Source organism: Rana temporaria, chromosome 7 (assembly GCF_905171775.1).
Source record: "Rana temporaria chromosome 7, aRanTem1.1, whole genome shotgun sequence".
In the NCBI taxonomy this organism is placed as follows: domain Eukaryota; kingdom Metazoa; phylum Chordata; class Amphibia; order Anura; family Ranidae; genus Rana; species Rana temporaria.
Genome location: NC_053495.1, coordinates 68,754,894 through 68,772,529, shown reverse-complemented (window position 1 = coordinate 68,772,529; position 17,636 = coordinate 68,754,894). Strand labels below are relative to the sequence as shown.

Here is a 17,636-nt window from a genome sequence, read left to right as displayed (position 1 = left end):
TTTGTCTTCCAACAAGACAATGATCCAAAACATAAAGCAAAATCTACAATGGAATGGTTCACAAATAAACATATCCAGGTGTTAGAATGGCCATGTCAAAGTCCAGACCTGAATCCAATAGAGAATCTGTGGAAAGAACTGAAAACTGTTGTTCACAAACTCTCTCCATCCAACCTCACTGAGCTCGAGCTGTTTTGCAAGGAGGAATGGGCAAAAATGTCAGTCTCTCGATGTGCAAAACTGATAGACATACCCCAAGCGACTTACAGCTGTAATCGAAGCAAAAGGTGGTGCTACAAAGTATTAACTTAAGGGGGCTGAATAATTTTGCACGCCCAATTTTTCAGTTTTTTTAGTTGTTAAAGTTTGGAATATCCAATAAATTTCGTTCCACTTCATGATTGTGTCCCACTTGTTGATTCTTCAAAAAAAAATAGTTTTATATCTGTTTGAAGCCTGAAATGTGGCAAAAGTTAGTAAAGTTCAAGGGGGCCGAATACTTTCTCAAGGCACTGTATATAGAGAATATCTATCTATATCGGTGTATATTAATGTATCTGTTCAAAGTGATATTTTTTCAAAAACTTTTATAGAATTTCGTTTTTGCTGTCAGTTAACACACACTGGTACCATATAAAAAGTACATTTTTATCTAAACGTGTTATTGTTGCTTTTGTAGTCCTTCCCTAAACCACTGGACATGAAGATGAAGTTTGTCTGTGGACAATGTTTGCGAAATGGGAGAGAGATTGAGGCAGATCGTGATGAAAAATACTGTACAGCGAAAGCAAGACATAGGTATGTAACCAGCCTCTTCACAACTGTGTTAAAATAGAATCCACAGAGTGCAGGGGTTCAAAAGGATTAACTCTGTAATGTTAATCTTATTTTATTGTGCTTAAACTATTTTAATGTATTACATTTTAAAAAATTAAGGGTTATTGCTACTTTTTAGCTCTACATAGTGTGGTGTTGAAATACAGTAAATACCACAAAACACGCTGTTCTGAGGAAGCCCATTCATTATTTGTATTTATTTTTTAAATGACCCAATTCCCTCATTTATAAACTCAATGTGGATATGGGAATCCTTCTCTCTGAATTATTGTACTCTGGCAGTTGAGAGATTTCCCTGCCGGTGGTAAAAACTTGACATCGAGGTTCATCAGCGGATCAACTTCTGTACAACCATTCTACCCATACATGGATCTGCTGGAGAGGCCATATTTTGATCTGTATTGCCAGCTTAACCACTTAAGGACCGCCTCCTGCAAATATACGTCGGCAGAATGGCACGGCTGGGAACAAGCACGTACAGGTACGTCCTCTTTAAGTGCGCCCGCGACCCGGTCCGAAGCTCCATGGGACCCGCGGACCCGATCGCCACTGGAGTCCCGCGATCAGTCCCTGGAGCTGAAGAACGGGGAGAGCTGTGTGTAAACACAGCTTCCCTGTTCTTCACTGTGGCGCTGTTATTGATTGTGTGTTCCCTGTTATAGGGAAACACGATCAATGACGTCACACGTCCAGCCCCCCTACAGTTAGAAACACAGATGAGGTCACACTTAACCCCTTCAGCGCCCCCTAGTGGTTAACTCCCAAACTGCAATTGTCATTTTCACAGTAAACAATGCATTTTTAATGCATTTTTTGCTGTGAAAATGACAATGGTCCCAAAAATGTGTCAAAATTGTCCGACGTGTCCGCCATAATGTCGCAGTCAATGATCGCCGCCATTAGTAGTAAAAAAATAAAAATGCAATAAAATTATCCCCTATTTTGTAAACGCTATAAATTTTGCGCAAAACAATCGATAAACGCTTATTGCGTTTTTTTGTTTTTTTTTTACCAACAGTAGGTAGAAGAATACGTATCGGCCTAAACTGAGGAAAAAAACTTTTTTTTATTTATTTTTGGGTGATATTTATTATAGCAAAAAGTAATATATATAGAATTTTTTTTTAAATTGTTGCTCTATTTTTGTTTATAGCGCAAAAAATTAAAACCGCAGAGATGATCAAATGCCACCAAAAGAAAGCTATATTTGTGGGGAAAAAAGGACACCAATTTTGTTTGGAAGCCACTTCGCACGACGGCGCAATTATCAGTTAAAGCGACGCAGTGCCGAATCGCAAAAACTGGCCGGGTCCTTTACCTGCCTAAAGGTCCGGGTCTTAAGTGGTTAAATGCAGTCTTAATCATGTAAATCATCTGCAGAGAAGACTTCCTCGCCAGTAGCTTTGGAGTGTAAAAGTGGGGCATTACTCTCACTAGTTAAGTCGTTTCTAGGACTTTTCCCTTGCAGCCTGTCCAAGGGATTACGCCTCCTATAGACTGAAAGCAGAAAAACATTTTAGAAAGAGCACTCACGCCCTTATAAGCTCAGTACACAGAGGAACGAGAATGGTTTACAGATTTCGCCTGATTGATCTATCTGGGCCTGCTATGATGCATCATGGAAATTACTGGTAATAAGTAATATAGTACTTTCACCTATTTTCCATGTTAGCCGAACAACTTTTTATCTTGAAATTGGCCTTTAAGAAAAATATAAAAGTGGAGATTTTGTGCCTAAAAAGCATTCTGAATTATAGGACACACTGTAGAACATGAGATCTAGATACCTTGATATGTTTTTAGGATTGTGGGTTAAATGATCATATAGTGTTCAATATTTATTTGCACGATACCTCCTAAGAAGATTTGTTTACTGCTACCTGCTTTTTCCTAATCTTACAGTGCAGGACACATGCTCCTTTAAGTTTTGGCCATGTAATATATGCTGCCACCTTTGGTGAGGACGCTGGCAAAAAAGTTGTTAGGACAGCCCATATAACCCCCTCCCAGTCCCATTAATCAAAATTTCTCTTATCGTCCATGGACGGACACGGCTCCTTAAATCTTGACAAGCAGGTTATGTTCCCTGTTTACAGGAGAGGACTAGGCAGAAACATGTTAGATAATTAAATACATGTTACATTAACAGAGATGAAACAGCCCCGGAAATCCTCCACCTTCTTAAATGACTGCCTCTTACCGAAAGGGAAGATCCCAACCAGAGATCTTCTGTTGGTGTGTGGCTTTCTAACCCAGCCTAGGGGTCTATGTAGCAGGATATCGTTTCTCCGGTATCCAATAGATCTCCCACCGCTCACAGATTGTCAGATGTGATTACAACCAGGTGAGGAAGGAAAGAAGGCTGACATAGCGTAATCCAGTAAACATTTTAATGTAAAAAATATAGATAAAATCGCACTTACAATATGAAGATAAAAAATTGCATGTGAAAGTTTGTGGCCGGCTAACACAGCCCGTTCACTCCGGGACTCTGTATGTAGTGATGACGTCAGCACGCCGCTTCACGGTGTACATTTCCAGTTATCAAACCACTATCTGATGCGTCCTTTCTTTTGAAAATAGGACATTGATTTGTTCACTTCTTTTCACTGGGACTTATTAGAATATGACACAAATAGGGCAACCTATTTGTTACAGTGATTTCAACACATTAACGGCATGTATCAAATATGTATGCTAGTTGTTTTTTTGTTTGAAATTTCACGTTTATTTGCACAGCTTGTTTTCTCTACATTTGTCATGTGACAACTCTCCCTATTGCGGGAACCCCCGCTTTTATGGATTTGACTGATCCGAAGTACTGACCCGTTCCATGTTTACCACGCTGGGGTCTGACTTGCGGCGGCCTATTGTGGCCACTACTATGGGGTCTCAGTCACTCACGGAGTGAGCATTTTGCACCAGACAGTGGAGGAGCACCGACTCTCTACCGAAGTTATTAGGCTAGCCGACCAGCTGGTCCATTTTTTTATTTTTTCCAGTTTAATACATACATCTGCCTATTTGGCATCCATTACACATCTATTAAAATACATTATACAACATTATTTCCTTCACATGATATCCCAATGTGCTACTTCCTTTTCCTTTTTTTTTTTCTTTCTTTTTCCTCCAACCCCCTCCCCTCCCTGTCCTCTGCACTCTACATTAAGAATCTATCCGTCACCAATTTTGGTGGTGCAACACTTGGAGTGCCAGATCTCCTCAAATTTACCCACTGCTTTCCTACGTTTATATGCCAGGTGTTCTCTACCTAACAGGGAGTTGACACACGCAATCCATTGCTTCCCTGTGGGGACCCCGGGGGCCATCCAGTAGATGAGCTTTCTTGCCAGGTACAGCAACCTTGTTATAATGTACTTCCCTTTTGTATACTCTCCAGGGTCAATGATCCCTAGCAAGTATACCTGAGGGTCCAGTGGAACTGGTACCTGCGCTGCTCTGGTAATCCCCTGTGATACTTCCTCCCAGTACCTATGTAGCTTTGGGCATCTCCAGATTAAATGTATGAAGTCCCCTTGCTGGACTTTGCACTTTGGGCACGTAAGGGTATCCCTTCTTCCCCATTGATGTAATTGTGGCGCTGTTCTATAGGCTCTGTGTAAAATAAAAAGTTGTGATAATTTGTAAAACGCTGATACGGACACCACCGGAACAGATTCAAGTGCCCTTTCCCACTGTTCCTCGTTTATCTCCCCAAAGTCTTCTACCCATTTCCTACGACTTCTGAGGGCAGCATGGTTCTGTATTTTTATAAGCAGTCCTCATATATTTTTGTTATCAGTCCTCTCCGAGCTTCTGCTTGCAAAACCGCAATCATCAAAGGTGACGGTGATATTACCACCAGCGATCGTGTTTGTTGTTTCTGTAAAGCATGCCGAAGCTGGAGATACTGATAAAAACCCTGCGGTGCTAATTGGTATTCCCTGCATAACTGTGCATATGTTTTCAGTACCTCGCCTTCATATAACTGCGCAAAGAACCAGATTCCCCTCTTTTTCCAGGAGGTGAAACCTGATAATTCCCGCAGCTCTACATATCTGGGATTGTTCCATATTGGAGTAAATGGTAACACCCCCTCTGTCCTCAGGGTCTTCAGTAGCACCCCCCATACCCTTTTGAGAAGGATTCCTGTAGGTGCTGAGTGTGGCATACAAGGCAGATCCATCTTGAGATGAGAGGCTGCCTGCAATGGGGTAGCCGTGCTGGTCATCAAATTTCTGTTCAGGTCCTCCCTTTCTTCCCATCCCACCAGCTGTTGTATCTGAGAGACCAAAAAAATAAGTTTTGGGGTGGGGGACCGCAAGTCCCCCCCTCTCCTTTCCGTGTTGTAATGTAGATAAACTGATCCTAGCTACCTTTTTCTTCCATAACAGCTCCTGCATCTGGGTCTCAATTCTTTTGAACCATTTGTTCGGTATCCACATCGGTGAATTATGGAAAATATATAGGAGTTGTGGGGCCCATATCATTTTTATTAAATTGGCTCTACCTACCACTGATAGAGGGAGTTTGCACCAACTATTGCATTTCTCTCTTTGTTTTGCCAGTAGTCGGCCCAGGTTCAGCCGAAGATATTCAGCTGTATCCGGAGAAACCACCACTCCCAAATAGCAAAAACTACTTGCTATGGTAATCTGCTCTGCTCCTACAGGTAACTGTTCCCTCAACGGATCTATAGGCATTAATATTGATTTGGACCAATTTATATTAAACCCTGAGAAGCCTCCAAATTCTCCTATTATCCCCATTGCTGTTCGCAATGATGCTACCGTGTCTCCCAGATATATAATTGTATCATCTGCATATAAGGAAATTTTCTTCCCTCTGACCCCTGCAAAACCCAACCACCTCCGGAGTAGTTCTAAACAATATCAGGGGCTCGATTGCCAAAGCGAACAGCAATGGGGACAATGGGCATCCCTGACGGGTGCCTCTATGTACCTCAAATGGGGGGGAGAGGTTATTGTTGATTCAAAGTCTAGCTCTAGGTTTGGAATAAAGCACTTTTACCCATGCAATAAACCTCCTCCCCAATCCAAACCTGGTCAATATTTCAAAGAGGGAGGGCCACTCCACACTATCGAACACTTTGGTGGCATCCAATGACAGAATAGCCCTACCCCCAGGGTTATCCACCAGGACCTGTAAGTTCATATAAAGTCTTCTTATATTATCAGCCGTTGACCGGTTGGGTATAAAGCCAGACTGGTCACGATGTACCAGCCTGCCTATAACCTGAGATAGCCTCTTAGCCAGAATTTTTGCTAAAAGCTTGACATCCGTATTTAATAAAGAAATTGGACGGTATGAATCTCGAGAGAGCTTATCCTTCCCTGGTTTGGGAAGTAATATAATTATGGCCTCTAGCATGCTATCGGGCTAAGTTCCCGTATCCTCAGCCTCGGATAATGCTTCCAACAAAGGCTGTAACATAACCTCCTCATATTGAGATTATACCTCCACTGGCAATCCATCTGGGCCTGGGGATTTGTTGCGTGGCCCCTTCCAAGGCTTCCTTCAGTTCTGCCAATGTGATAGGTAAGTTTAGTATCTCCCTATCTTCCTCCGACAGTTGGGGCATGGGGCAACCTTGGAGAAACGAGATCATCTTCGAATTTACAGTATTAGTTTTTGAGGAATATAGCTCCCTATAAAACTCGTAAAAATCCTTTAAGATATCAAAGCTAGTTGTGTGGGTCTCCCCCGACTCGACCCTTATAGCCAGAATATTAGAAGAATCTCGTTGTTCCCTAGCTACCAGTGCCAGAATGTGTCCCGTGTTTTCCCCTTCCTCAAAGTGACTCTGTTGGTGGAAATATCTCCTATTCTCCGCTGCCGACAACAGTACCGAGTTGTACAAAGATTGTGCCTCCACCCAAGAATCCTGGTTACTTTGAGAGGGATCTGCTATCAAAGCTTGTTCTCTGTTTTTCATGTCATCCCGGACTTTATCCTCCCATTCCCTAGAGCGGGTCTTAATACCCGAGATTTCCCTAATCAGGCACCCCCTCAAAAATGCTTTTAATGTATCCCAGACCACCCCTGCACTAGCAGTACCCCTATTATGTTGCCAATATTCCTGTAATAATCCTACCGTCCCATCTGGTGATGAGAGCAGGGTTAACCAGAATGGGTTCACTTTCCATAATGGGCGGCCCGATGCTGCAGTGACATCCAGCCTAACCCAAAACGGAGAGTGATCCGACAATAATCTTGGCTCATAGGCCGAGTCTCTTACCCTTTGCATTAATACTTCGTTTCCCAGGCCCAGATCTATTCGAGAAAGTGGCACGAGTAACATCTCTCGTCGCCATGTCTCTCCCTCCAAACATCACGGAGTCCCAGTTCCGCAAGCAATAAGGCAAACGTGGTTTTGCCAGTTAACTGTCCTGTCGCATTAGGTATCAGACATTCTGTCTAATGCCCGATCCAACTAATTATTGAAATCCCCCAATGCAAGCACGTATATTGCAGCGATGATACATATTCGTTTATTAAGTTTGCATAACAGGAAGACATATCTGCCTTCTTCATCCACCTGTTGTTGAATACATTCAAACAAAGTATCTGCAGACACCATTACACTAACCCCTCTAGAATAGGATGAATATGTAGAATGGTATTGCCTCGAAAATTTGCGTGAAATCAACAGGCGGATAGAGTCAGGTCGCAGATGCGTTTCCTGTAGGCATATTATCTGGGGCTGCAACCTATCAAAGTATCTAAACATTGCATTTCTTTTATTTCTATCCCCTAACCCCCTAATATTCCATGTCATCAGTAATACTCCTTTTTTTGTTACATTATTCATTAAAAAGTATCAAAACAAATTATACTTAAGCCAACTAAAATAACAAAGTAAGAAAAACTTACAAAATTGCCCTCTGCTTGACGTGCACTAGTAACGTGCTTTTTACAGTGCATGTACATTAAAGAATAAGTCTGACTATAGTCGTTTTTCCTTGTTCGTGCTCCTGTGCTGACCATGGTGATTTTAATTGTGTTTGTAGATTATTGTCTAATTTTAGTTGATCTTTCCCCCCCTTTTCAGACCCAACCCTCCTCCCTCCTCCCCCCCTCGCCTCCCACCCACCCTCTCCCCATCCCTGGCCCATCTAGGCCTACCCCCAGGGTTGTACCTATGGCCTTCACTACTCTTCACTCTCCTCCACTCCTCTCTCACATACCTCCCTACATCACCCTCACTCATTTACTCCTTTCACACCCCCTCCTCACTCCCCCCCCCCCTTTATTCACTTGTCAATCCTACTTTGGTGCTCCAGTGCGTCTTAAGTGTTTCTTTTTTGTATTAATTTGATTTATTCCACTTCTACTTATTATTTCCTTCTTCCCCTCACCTCCCTAACCTTTTTCTATCATCAACAGTTTTTTGTGCCATCCATACCCTCACGCTGCTACTAAATTGTGCCAATTTGTACATTTTATACATATTATACATTTTGTGCGTTATTCAAAACAAAAAAAAAAGGGGAGGAAGAGAAGAAAAAAAGGGGGCCAGTCCTGTTTTCCGCTTGTCCTGTGCCACCCTAAAAAAAGAAAAGGGGTTTAAAGGTCCTTCTTGTTTTCCTCTAGCCACCTTTCCACATCTCTTGGCGTATCAAACAATTTAGTACCGTCCTTTGCCATTACTCGTAGGCGTGTCGGATAAAGTAACGCATAATCTAATTTATATTGCTGGAGCATACGTTTGACCGGAATAAATTCTCCTCTTTGTCTCTGCAAATCTGGGGAAAAATCCTGATAAAATGAAATTCTTGCCCCATTAAAAAAAATATCTCTTTTCTCTGGCCTTCCGAACGTCACTTTATCAATGTAATTAAACATTTTTAAAAGTAGTGGTCTGGGATATTTATTTACCGGTTGAGGTTTAAAGGGGGTTCGATGTGCCCGCTCAATTCCAAAAAATAGTGTAAAGGATGTTCCCCCGAAAACCTCCTTAAACCATCCCTTCAGGAATGCAATAGTATTGGCTCCCTCGCTCTGTTCCGGCATGCCAAGAATCCTGATGATGTTTCTGCGATTTCTGTTTTCTAATTCGTCAATTCTTGCCGCATGTTTATCTATTTGTTTCTTCATATCAGTGATTACTTGTTTAAGGGGAGATAAATCGTCCTCCACTGTGCCAAGTCTCTCCTCCAACACAGTCATTTTTTCCACTGTCTTACTTACCCTGTCCCCCATTGAAAGAAGCTCGCCCTTAATGCCCTTTAGCTTGGTATCCAGACCCGTTATTGAGTCCCTACAGGCATTAATGGCTTGCAACAGATCCCTCAACGTAGGCTCCTCCTCCTCCCTTCCCTTAGGTGCTCCCTCCATATTGGTCTTGGCTATCTTAGCCGTGGGTTTAGTACTCATAATTTTGGTATTGAGCTTCGCAGCAGTGGATGGACTAACAGATACCCGGCCCCCGCCCTGGCTTTTCCGATCCACTGGCACTCCTGCCTGGGCTGGTTGCTGGGGGTGAGTCCCCTTTGCTGGGGATAGGGTGGTTCGGGCAAAGCGTTCCAGTTTTGCCGTCGCTGCAGCTGCTGCCTGACTTTTTTCGAAAACCGAGTGTTTTTAGTCCCCTCCTGGGGCGGTTGCGCTGCCTGTATCTTAGTAGAGCGAGTGCCTTGAGCTCCTTGACTACCTTCCTGGGTTAGATAGTGCTGGGCTAGTTGCTCCTCTTCTCCATGCTTTTTGACCATATTAATCTCCCAATTTATACTTTAACGCCCCTGCAGTATCCTCTCCTGTTGTATCACCATGGTGTAATTTAATTTCAATGCTATTTAACAGTCCGTTATGGCTTACAACAGAGGCCTCTCTACCGCTATACCGTTTTCTATTGATAACTCCGGAAGGCAAAAAAAAAAAAAAGGAGGCAACTGTTGAAAAATAGATCCTTGACCTGTGATTGATAATGATTTAACGCAAAGATATATGGACCTTATAGGGTACACATTATCACAAGTGTACATTAACTTCCAGGTCCATTCTGATCATATGGGACTAGACGGTGACTCCTCTGTTGTAAGATCGCTTTTTAAAAAATTGTCTTAACAAATCAGGGTATACTCGGCTGAAAACTGCCGTTAGTATAATATTTAGCGCTGGTTGCCTTTCCCACTGATAAACAATATGCCTCCAACTTCAGCCTGCCGAGGGCAGTAAAGTTCTTTGGTGCAAGGATAAGTGAGGGATGGGTATAAGCAGTGTTAGCAGAATCACCAAAGAGTCAATAGATGAACAGATATCGCCCTTACCTGGCATTCAATAGGAGTTTTCTAGCTGTTTTCTAGTTGTCCATCTGCACGAGTACTCTGTGCACACTCCCAATGCCTCCATCACCCCTCACCGGCTCCCGCTCATGCTGTTTGCTGTATGTCTCCAGGATAGAGACACAGACCTCGCTCACAGCTGACTGCGCGATCTCGCGAGAACTCGAGCAGCCCCGCGCTCTGCACCGCCCTCGGCTCACCCGGCTCACCGAAGCCTGTCTCCGTCTGTCTCCGTTCCTGAGTCCGTCCATCCCCGATCCAGATGACCACACCAGGACCTCCTCAGCAGGCGCTCCCCACACCGCTCCACTCTAGCAACCAGCTTCAGTAAGTATCTGTAGAACTTGCAGAACTTGTAGAACTTGCAGGGATCGCAGCGCTTCTGACTTCTCTCTTCCCTCGCCAAGTAATATCAGCGTATTCAGTGTGTGGTGCAGACACCAGCCTCTAACAGTTCTTACAGGGGGCGGGCTGATACAAACTAATACTCCGTTATTCTGGGGATCTTCTTGGGCTAGAGGCCCGTTTTTGGCGCTCCAAAGCCGGCATGGCTTTTCAGACCCGGGGGAGGGGAGTAGAGTGGAGACTCACACACTCATACCAACACGCTCACTCTCACCTCCTGCATCCGGCCACGCCCACGAGAGGGTGATTGTAGGAGCTTGCATTGTCGCTCCCTGTGTCTGCGTGAGTTTCCTCCGGGTCATCCGGCTTCCTCCAAAGGCATGTGTGCATACACCTACATAATATACATACACACTATGTGTGTGTATTATTTAGGAGCAACCCTCCCAGGCCGTCAAAGGCTCAGCTGGGGGACTAATCCGTCCCTGGGTGCGTAAGCAGATCACGCCAGCACCCAAATCCTGCCATTGTAGTAGCCTTCCCTCCCTGTCTCTAGGTGGGAGGGGGGCTTGCAGTTTCACAATTCGGTGAAACCTCCCTGCTCTCCGACCAGTGGGTCTGCGAGGTGGTCTCTTCGGAGTACTGGATAGGGTTTCCTCCTATACACAGAACAAAGTTCTTTCCTCGTGTCTTCCTCTCCCGGCCCGTTGGTCTGCCTTGGGCAGTGTGGGACTTGCTAAGCTGCGGGTTAAATTTACCTTTCCTGCAGGACGAGAGGTTTGGGATTTTCTATGGGCCTCAGGCCCTGAATACCTTTATGAACGTCGGGTAGTTCCGCATGGAATCCATTCTTTCGGTGGTAGCTGCGCTCAATCAGGGGGAAGTCTTGGCGTCCTCGGACATCAGGGACGCATGCATGCATGTTCCATTTTGCGAATGTGAGTGTTTTTTTCTGTGCTTCGTGATGAGAGAGGGTCTCTGTCAGCCTATTGCCCTCCCTTTTGATCTGGCGTCGGCACCATGGGTTTTCAGCGAGGTTTTGTCTCATTGACTACTTGGACGACTTTCTTGTGAGAGCAGCTTCTGTCTCGGACCTAGTGGATGTGTTGTTCCCATTCAGACCCCCTGAAGATTCGGGTGGGTGTTAAACGTTTAGGCCAGAAGGTGTAGCTCGGTGGCAGCAAGCCTGCCTTCCATGTGTGCGACCCAGGGTTCAAATCCTGGGCATGCTAGGTTCCGACTTAGCATTGGAGTATCTAGGGTTGATCCAGGCTCCACGGTGGCGAAGGTCCTTTTTCCCCTGGAGAAATTGCAGACTCTTCAGTCTGCGGTGAAGGTATTGGCATCACGCAATCGGTCTTTTCTCCGGGCACCTGCTGGTCCGGGGCCTGTGGGTAGCCTCCTTCGAGGCGATACTGTATGCCCAGTTCCACACTCGGGTTTTCCAGGGGAAATACTGTCCAGGTGGTAAAAATTTCTTGTCTCTTAAATCATCAGATTCCGGTGCGCCACCTAGTCAGAGTCTCTCTGAGTTGGTGACGGAGATCCCGGACTCTTCATTCCGGGAAGTTTTCTTCCTTCCAGTGGTCTGTGTTTACGACGGATGCCAGCCTCTCGGGTTGTGGGGGCACCTGGGGGGTCCAATCGGCCCTGAGTCGCTGGACTTGCGTGGACCTACGGCCACACCTCTCTGAATGTGCCCGCTCTCGTATGGTCTCGGTAGCTACCCAGGGTCGGGCCTGGCTAGTGCCTGGGTGAGAGACCGCCTGGGAATACCAGGTGCTGTCTACCGTTCATTGTCCTACTATTTTAGGCGATCAGGCTATGCTTCTCCTCATGGTCGAGGAGGTTGCAAGGTCATCCGATCTGGTTTCAGCCGGACAACGCCACGGCCGTGGCTTCGGTCTACCATTGGGTATACCGGCAGGCGGCCTCCTGGAGTCTCCAGATGCTGGACCAGGGCGACTGGTCTATGTGCTTGGGGTGTTTCGTCTCCCTTGAAGGAGGTGAGCCTCAGAGGGCATGGATCTCATGGCCGCTCCTCTCCGCCGCAAGGTTGTCGAAGTTAGTGGCCAAGTCTAGTGATCTGGTACAGATGCGTCAGTCACGCTGGTGGCCCTGTGGGGTCTGTATCGGCGACTTTTTGCCATTCCTCCATGGTAGTTGCTTCCTCAGCTACTCCACAGAGTGGAGGCCGAGGAGATCCCGATGATTGACCTTGGCGTCCTTGGTACACCGATATCGGGTGCCTGGTAGCGGAGGTACCCTGGCGGTTGCCAGGGCGGGAGGTCCCTCTGTCTCGAGGTCCCATACTTCCTCCTGTTGTACAGTCACTGACTTGCTCAACATGACTATTGGAAGCCAGACTTTAAGCGACTGGGGTCTGTCCGACTCGGTCATCTCAAAAATGCTGAGGGCACGGTAGTCTTCTTCCGGAGGATCTACCGTCGCACCTGACAGGCCTACATCTCTTGGTGCAAAGGGATGGAGTGACGTCCACAGACATACTCGGTGTCCAGGGTCCTGCTGTTTTTACAACTTGGAGTGGATCTAAAAATGGCTTAAAGCACCGTCTGGGGGCATATTTCAGCCTTGGCTGTGTTCTTTCAGTGGCCTTTTTCTGCCCCGTTATCTGGTGGGTCCCTTTTTGTGTGCAGGGGGTCGCTCATATACTTTCCCCTCTTGGCCCATCTCTTCCCCCATGCGTTTTGACTCTGGTGCTCTTGGTTCTTCAGGAACCTTCCTTTTGGAAACATCAGAGAGATTTTCTCTTGACACTATCTCGTAGGGTGGCCCCTTTAGTGGCCTTTACCTCTGTTAGAGGGGTTTCTGAGTTGGCGGTCTTGTCTTGCAAGCCTTGCAATGCTTGATCCTCCATAAGGATTAGGTGGTGGTGCGACCTTCCCTTCTTCCGAATGTGGTTTCGGCCTTTCGCCGGAATAAGGACATTGTTCTTCCATCTTTCTGTCCTCAGCCGGCGCATCCTACAGAGGTTGCCTTTCATACTTTAGGCGTGGTACCTGTTTTGCAGGTGTACCAGCCTGCTATAGCTCAGTTTCGGAGTTCTGACTCTCTTTTGTGTCTGTGTCTGGTCCACAAAAGGGCCTGGTGGTCTCGTCGATCACCATTTCTCGGTGGATCAGGCAGGCTGTCATACAGGCCTATGCTCTTAAGGGGTGGGCCCCCCTATCCGGTCACGGCACTTTCGACCAGGGCAATTGGTGCTTCCTGGGTTTTTTTCCCGACATCATGCATCGGTCTCGCAGGTGTGCAAGGTGGCGACTTGCTCGTCTGTTCACGCTTTTTCCAGAATTTACAAGGTTGATGTGAGTGCATCTTCAGATGCATCCTTCGGCCGTAAGGTTTTGCAGGCGGCTGTTTAAAGATGCAGCTCCTCAGTTGAGAAGCTCTGTTTGTTTTGGGGTGAAGTTATTTGTTTTTATTGATACTGTTCCCACCCCTAGTTTTTGACACTGCTTGGAGACATCCCACTTGTCATGATTTAAGGAGCTGTGTCCGTCCATAGACGATAAGAGAAAATAGGATTTTTTTGTACTCACCATAAAATCCTTTTCTCTGAGTCAATGGACGGACACAGCACCCACCCCTCCTCCTTTTTAGGTTTGTACTGCTTGTTACGGACTGAGGCTGCATGCTGCAGTGAGGAGGGTTATGTCTGGAGGGACTGGTCAACTCTGTTAATGTAGCATGTATTTAATTATTTAACATGTTTCTGCGACTAAGAGAAAGGGATTTTACGGTGAGTACAAAAATCCTATTTTTTCATTTTGGAATTTTTTCGAATATTGCAATTTTGAAATTCCGAATTTTCGAATTCGTAATTTCGAAATTGTAAAATTCGAAAATCTATTTTTTTTTTTTTTTTGAATTTCCGAAAATTCGTTTTCGTTTTTTTGTGGAAAATTTGTGTTTTATTCGTTTTTTTGCTTTTTCGGAAATTCGGAATTCCAAATTTTTGAATTTCCCGAATTTCGAATTTTCGAATTTCCCGAATTTCCGAAAAAAGTCAAAAAAATTAATATAACGAAAAATAAATTTCCGAAAAATAAAAAAAACAAATAAAACAAACTGGAAAAATAAAAAAAATAAAATCACAAACGAAAAAAACGTTTTTTTTTTGGCAGTGCACAGGTCTATAAGATATGCTCTTACCAGATAGCCAGGACCTCCTGTTTAAAAAGGTCAAACACACAATGGGGTATTCCCCTATTGTGCATGCTCCAGCAGGAATCACAGGGAAGATGTAATCTCCCAGTACCATCAACGGCGACCACGGATTCTCAATGGATAATGTAGATAAACAAAACCTTAATAGTGTAAAACCTCAAAAACTGTTTTATTAAAAAGAATTGCAGTCACATTGTTGAATAAAATATGCGCATATAGACAAATACATCCAGGCTGGAAAATGGTTTCTGCCTCCACCTCCAGGTAACGCAATGACGTAGAGAAGTGACTCAGTCAATATTCGTTTCATCACAATAAAACTTCTTCAGGGGGCCAGCCTCCAGATAAGATATTAAAAGATATGGGGTAAAGCGAGTTCACAAAATTCCCCAAATGAATTTGTTATATCCCCCATCCCAACACAAAAATAGCTGGAATTGAAAAACTGAAATTTTCATTCTAGCATGTGGTACAGCCAATTCGCCTGCATCCTTTGCCAGCTATAATGTAGACCGTGTCTTAGGGTGATTTTTTCCCATATTGGATTTCTTGTACCATTTTTGAGTAGTCCATATTGGTGAAATATACAGCAATTGGGGGTGTCAACACCATTTTAATGATGATAGATCATCCTATAACTGTAAGGGAAAGCAAAGCATAATTTTTAGTCTGAGCGTCTGTAAACTGTACCATAAAGTTGTCTTGTAATAATTTATACGTTTTTTCCTTGTTGTACCCACCAGTGCATACAGTTGTGTATCCACAGGGGAAAAAAAATAAAAAATTAAATGAAAATAGTAAATAATAAAACAAAATAAAATACACCACCTAGGTCAAAGCACTCAACCCTGTACCACATCTACCACAGTAGTGTAGTTTTGGCAAAGCATTTCAGGAAATATCATATACATCCATGTTAGAAAATAAAAATGTACAGTCATTGTAACCAGACCAAGTTATAATATATAAAAACCCCATAACAGAACGATATACCTCCGTGAGGGGGGATCACTCCTAGTGCCATGATCCCTCCCACACCAATGAACCACCCCTTACACTAGCAGGCGTCCATAACCAACTCAACCGGGGCCAGACCTGGAATCTCCAACCATCGAGCCCAAATCTTGTTGTATTTGTTCACACTCCCTCTATGCTGATATATGTATTTTTCTAGTCTAGTAGTGTCCCCCATGTGATTCCGCCATTCCCTCACTGTGGGGGGGGGGGGGTTCCTCTGACTGTCAGGGTCATAGAATTTGTTTCCTGGCCTGGAAAAGAGCTCTCGCTATACCCAAACTAATGGGATCCTCCTCCAGGATGTTGTCAATAATTCCCAGCAAGCACTGTTTAGGGTGTGCAGTTAGCTGCACCTGAAAAACGGTATTAATTGTATCCAAGACTTCTGTCCAGTAAAGATTCAATTTGGGACACTGCCACAACATGTGGATCAGATGACCATGGTCCCTCATGCATCTAGTTCAGGAAGGATCCTCTCGTACCCCCATACTTACCAGTCTAGCCGGGGTATAATGCACAAGTAGCAAAATATACAGCTGAAACACAGCCTTTGAGCTACATTAAGAGAACACAGGGGAATCGCTGACAGAGCCTCTTCCCACTGGTCCTCAAATGCTCCAACGTCCCTCTCCCACTTTGAGATGATACCTGCCATGTTGTCAAGAAGCAACCTGCTCAGGAGCATGGAGTAACTGCATGAAATGAAGCCTTTAAACAAGGTTACTTCTCTCATGTAATTAAAAATTGGCATCCAGCCGTCTCCATCCGCTTGGGCCCTGACTGCATGTTGGAGTTGGAAATGGTAAAACTGCATGGAGGCAGGGAGCCTAAAATCAGCCTGTAGCTCTGAAAACGGGCGTAACTTACCGCCTGATAATTTGCGTCATATAAGTAATCCCGTAATGTTGCCATCTCATACCATATTGTATTTTTTCCAACTCCATGTATCTCTTGTTCCCCCATATTGGGCTATGCCTAGTAAAACGCTCCACTTGTTGTAATGCTCTAGCCTTGTTCCAAATTTTTTGCATTAGATTGTATGTAGGGTATAGCTTTATTGGACTTGGCAAATCTCAGCGCCTCCAGGCCCTTTTCCACTTCCCCCCCCCCCTCCCCCCCAGTTTCAGAGCGTAACAGCTGCACCACAGGGTCCACCAAGTTCAACACCGGGTTGCCAGGGGGACTCGTCACCCTAGCAATGTGTTGGAGCTGGGAGGCCAGATAATGCAGCCAAGGGCTTGGCAGAGCAAGCCCTCCTGCCTCCTTCGGACGTTGAAGGTGTTCCAGCTTCACCCTTGCCGCTGAATTTAGCCATGTAAGGGATCTGAAAATATAATATATCTACTGTTTAAGAGGGACAACCATGGGGGAGTTGTGCAGCACATATAGGAGCTGTGGCATCAAAATCATTTTTATCAGATTAATTCTACCCACAGGGGACATTTTCAGTTTGGTCACACCTTTTCTCGATCTCTGCAGCGATTAAGCAGTGGGGACAGATTTAAAGTAAGATAGTCTAAAGGATTAGGTGTAACCTGGATCCCCAGATATCTAAATTCTGTGGATACAGGGATATGCAGTAAGTTTGTCGACTATGAGCAGGGTTTCTTAGCATGAGAGAGGACTTGGTCCAATTAATCACCAACCCAGAGTAACGGCCAAAAGTCCGAATAACCTTCATTGCCTCCCCTAAAGATGACTCTGTGTCACCCAAAAGGCGCATTGTGTCATCGGCATACATCCATTTTTCTTGTTGTTCCCCATATTGAAAACCTCTAATATTCGCATGGTCATGAATCCGAGCGGGCAGCGGTTCTATGGCCAACGCAAACAATAAAGGGGATAACGGGCACCCCTGTCTGGTCCCCCGAAAAAGATCAAAGTATGGGGACACCCTTCCCGACTCTCTAATGGCTGCGTTTGGGGAGTTTTATATAGTAGCTG

At 44.9% G+C, this 17,636-nt stretch overlaps 1 protein-coding gene across 2 annotated transcripts in view; it reads left to right on the top strand.

Moving 5' to 3' along the window:
• ZC3H7B (zinc finger CCCH-type containing 7B) overlaps positions 1–17,636 on the top strand; it is a 418,789-nt gene that overhangs the window by 317,158 nt on the left and 83,995 nt on the right. For both annotated transcript variants that reach the window (XM_040359565.1, XM_040359564.1), the window contains exon 18: positions 680–798. In XM_040359565.1, coding sequence (XP_040215499.1) covers positions 680–798 — 119 coding nt within the window. The remainder of the gene's footprint in view (positions 1–679; positions 799–17,636) is intronic.